This window comes from Protobothrops mucrosquamatus, unplaced genomic scaffold (genome assembly GCF_001527695.2).
Source record: "Protobothrops mucrosquamatus isolate PMUCROS unplaced genomic scaffold, P.Mucros_1.0 scaffold2102, whole genome shotgun sequence".
Taxonomy (NCBI): Eukaryota; Metazoa; Chordata; class Lepidosauria; order Squamata; family Viperidae; genus Protobothrops; species Protobothrops mucrosquamatus.
In genome coordinates this window covers 192,986-197,250 of record NW_015388204.1, presented here as the reverse complement: position 1 = coordinate 197,250, position 4,265 = coordinate 192,986, and the positions used below count along the sequence as shown (strand labels likewise).

The 4,265-nt window shown below is 48.0% G+C and overlaps 1 protein-coding gene across 1 annotated transcript in view; it reads right to left on the bottom strand.

Moving 5' to 3' along the window:
- Window positions 1-226: 226 nt before the first annotated feature.
- The window catches only part of ARFRP1 (ADP ribosylation factor related protein 1), a 22,072-nt gene continuing 18,033 nt past the window's right edge, over window positions 227-4,265 (bottom strand). Inside the window, exons 7-8 of the mRNA XM_015824077.1 lie at window positions 1,585-1,685; window positions 227-949 (exon numbers count right to left, since the gene is read on the bottom strand). Of these exons, the coding sequence (XP_015679563.1) occupies window positions 862-949; window positions 1,585-1,685 (189 nt within the window). The 3' untranslated portion in view covers window positions 227-861. The remainder of the gene's footprint in view (window positions 950-1,584; window positions 1,686-4,265) is intronic.

Genomic DNA, 4,265 nt, shown 5'->3' with positions numbered 1-4,265 from the left:
CTAAGCAATCGGTGAAGAACTTTTGGAGATTTAAGATTTTGAACAAACGAACATTTACATTTTTATTTATATAAGAATATAGATAATTAAAATGAGTGGCTGAATTGTCCCGGGTGAGTTGTTCCATTCCACGACCAGAGACAGAACATTCCCTCAATGAGTCCTGCACCTTGGCTCTTTATTTCTTCTACCACACCGTAGAGGAAAAACCGCAGACCAGAAAGGAAAAGACAAGAAATCAGTTTTAATCCTGTGCACAAATCTAGGAACCGAGGGGACAAAACTGGATAGAGTGTTCCGGCAGTGATCCCTCTTTCTCTCTCTCTCTTTCTCTCCAACTGCAGCATTTGTGAGCTGTACATTTCTGTACATTTGCTATAAGAGTCCGTTCCCCCACTGCCGATTGTCCTTTTCCACCCAAGTGCAAAATCAGATTATGGAACAACCCGGAAGATCGCTGGGAAACGGGATCTCCCGTATTCCGTGGCTCCGTTTGATCAAGTAGACCCAGAAGTCTTCAATCCCCCCACCCACCCAACAGGTTGATAGTTTTGCAAAAAAAAAAAAAAAAGGAGAGATGCGCCCCTGTGCATTATGTGGAACATCAATCGCCCCATCCCACACCATGCTCAGGAGGCGGGAAAGAGCACGAAGGAAAGGAGGTCCTGTTCCAGTTCTTCCCGATGGATGAGGGCTCTTGCAAGACCCCAAGGCGAGGACAAACGTGTCTTTGATTCGGGGGTCCCAGGAGCGTCCTTGAGGGACAGAGAGAGGGGAGGAGAAACAAAGGGGAAGAGAATGAGGCAAAGAGTCTCTGGGAAGGGCAAAAGTGTCCGGCACGGCGACCGCTGGCTGGTTCTCCTAGGTGATGTCCTTCTGCCTCGGGGGACGATGAATGTTCCTCAACACGCACTTTAGCATCCACTCGATCCCTTCGTTGATGCCTTTTCTGTAGAAAGGGAGAGACACGGAAGGGTCCGGCATGACTTCCAAATCATCTGTGAGATGGTCCTAGTCTTTAGAGCAGAGCCCCCCCACCTTTTCATGCTGGAGGCCCGGAAGGAAAGGGAGCAGCTGGGAAATTTGCGCCCGCACGCACAGAGCCACCCACGCACCGGAATGGCGCTAGCAGTCCCATTTGCGCATGCGCGCAGGGGCTAGTCACCTCTGCTAGCACCATGTGCATGCACAGGGGCCATTAAACTAGACATTCCCAATTCCAGCAACCGTTCCTTATATGTTTTAGCCTCCAGTCCCCTGATCATCTTTGTTGCTCTTCTCTGCGCTCTTCCTAGAGTCTCAACATCTTTTTTACATCGTGGTGACCAAAACTGAATGCAGTATTCTAAGTGTGGCCTTACCAAGGCATTGTAAAGTGGCATTAATACTACACATGATCGTTGGGGTTGGACTAGAGGACCTCCATAGCATCTTCTGAGCTTACATTCTTGGGTTCTAGGTTCCTCTAGAATCCAGGCCAATGGTATTTGAGTCGGGGTCCTAAGAGTGAGTTGACCACCTCTTTACCAGCCCTCTCCAGCATCTCCCCCCAGGCTGTCCTTCCCCGACAGGCTCCCCACCTACCCAGTGAGGGCAGAACACCCTTGGGTCAAGCAGTCCCTCTTCCCAATTTTGTTGATGCAGTCACTGAAGGCCGTCTTGATGTCGGGAATCGACACGCAGTCCTGGAGGAGGAAGAGAAATTAAGAGTTAAGTTTTTGGCAAATCTATTCAATCAATGAATCAGAATGGAGCTGGAAGGGACCTTGGAGGTCATCTAATCCAACCCTCTGCTCAGGCAGGGGACCCTATACCATTTCAGACAAATGGCTGTCCAATCTCTTCTTAAAAACCTCCAGTGTTGGAGCATTCACCGCTTCTGGAGGCAGGTTGTTCCACTGGTTAATTGTTCTGACTGTCAGGAAGTTTCTCCTTAGTTCTAGGTTGCTTCTCTCCTTAATTAGTTTCCATCTGTTGCTTCTTGTCCTGCCTTCAGGTGATTTGGAAAGTAGCTTGACTCCCTCTTCTTTGTGGCAGCCCCTGAGATATTGGAAGACTGCTATCGTTTCCCCCCTCGTCCTTCTCTTCGTTAAACTAGACATGCCCAATTCCAGCAATTCCGTTCCTTATACGTTTTAGCCTCCAGTCCCCTGATCATCTTTGTTGCTCTTCTGTGCATTTTTTTTTATATATTGTGACCGAAATTGGATGCAGTATTCCAGGTGTGGCCTTACTAAGGCTTTATAGAGCGGTATAAATACTGCACCTGATTTTGATTCTATGCCTCTGTTTATACAATCAAGGATTGTGTTAGGGTTTTTGGCTGCTGCTGCACGCAGCTGGCTCATGTTTAAGGGCTCGTCCACTGGGACTCTCACAGTTACTGTTTTTGAGCCAGATTTTGTCTAATCTGTATTCAACAAACATCTCTCAACCATCCCAGCACGAGCAGCTTGAAAGACCTCTGACAGAGAAGAGCAACAAAGATGATCAGGGGACTGGAAGCTAAAACATATAAGGAAACGGTTGCTGGAATTGGGTATGTCTAGTTTAACGAAGAGAAGGACGAGGGGGGACAGGATAGCAGTCTTCCAATATCTCAGGGGCTGCCCCAAAGAAGAGGGAGTCAAGCTATCCTCCAAAGCGCCTGAAGGCAGGACAAGAAGCAACGGATGGAAACTAACCAAGGAGAGAAGCAACCTGGAACTAAGGAGAAACTTCCTGACAGTGAGAACAATTAACCAGTGGAACAACCTGCCTCCAGAAGCGGTGAATGCTCCAACACTGGAAGTTTTTAAGAAGAGACTGGACGGCCATTTGTCTGAAGTGGTATAGGGTTTCCTGCCTGAGCAGGGGGTTGGACCAGATGACCTCCAAGGTCCCTTCCAACTTTATTATTATTATTATTATTGTTGTTGTTGTTGTTGTTGTTGTTGTTTCTGGCGCAGGAGTAAACGATGGACTCCTTGGTGCTCTCTGAGCTGAGTTGTTTTCTTGCAGACATTTCATTACAAAACTTGGGAACAGCATCAGTGGGAGGAGGAGGAAGATGATGATGATGAGGAGGAGGAGGAGGAGGAGGAGGAATAGGACTGTGGGGTCCTTGATGCTCTCTGAGCTGGGTTGTTTTTTTGCAGACATTTCATTACAAAACTTGGGAACAGCATCAGTGGGAGGAGGAGGAGGAAGATGATGAGGATGAGGAAGAGGAGGACTGTGGGGTCCTTGATGCTCTCTGAGCTGGGTTGTTTTCTTGCAGACATTTCCTTACCAAACTAGGGAACATCTCCAGTGCACTGATGACCTTACGTAGCTTGGTAAGGAAAGGTCTGCAAGAAGACAGCCAAGCTGAGAGAGCACCAAGGATTCCTCACGCATTACATTTTGCAAGATTCAGCACCTTCTGGGTAAAACCGACACGTTTCTCTTTAACACTGAGTCATTCATTTATCTTCACGCCCCTTTGTCACTGTTTTGTCACTTCTGGGGATTAAACCCCCACAAATAATTTCCAAGTGCCGAACAAGGAGAGCCGTGACGCAGAACATGCCACGTTGCTCGTGGCTTTCATTCAAGCAACTCCTCGGGCTTTGAAAGCAACGTCGTTCGCCTGGCACCGAGCAACGGAACACAAGAGATACGGAAACCGAAAGCAAACAGATGGCAGACTGGCACAAGGCCGAGAGCAGAGATGCCAAGGAAGGACGGGAACAAAGGAGGAGGAGGAGGGGGCTGAAAGGTTTCACTTGCAAACTCAGAAGATGCTTTCAGAAACCGACTGAATTCTAAGAAATGGCAACAGAAAGCAAAACTTTCCCGAAATAAGCCATTTGTCACGGCTCCGGCAGATGAAACACTTCAAAAGAACTTCGAGGCGTTGTTTACTTTAAGGATCTTTTATCCGAGTAGCATAAATGTCAGCACTTACATAATCGAAGCCAAAAACTGAATTCCCCTCCCCATGGCACCTAGTATCAAAGCACAATTCCCTCCTCCAATTAACCGTCATAAATCACATTCCCCAATTAGCTTGAAACGCAGGCTTCCTCTCCAGCCCGCCAATTCTTTATCAGGTCTGGGCTCAATAACCTTGATTCTCACCCTAAGTTTAGTGTTGTTATGTCTAGCTCAGCGGTTCTCAACCTGTGGGTCGGGACCCCATTTGGGGTCGATCGACCATTTCACGGGGGTCGCCAAGCAAGGCTGTCCGCCATTTTTTTTGTCCGCCATTTTTTTCCCCTTTTCCGGCGGGTGCCTTACCTCCC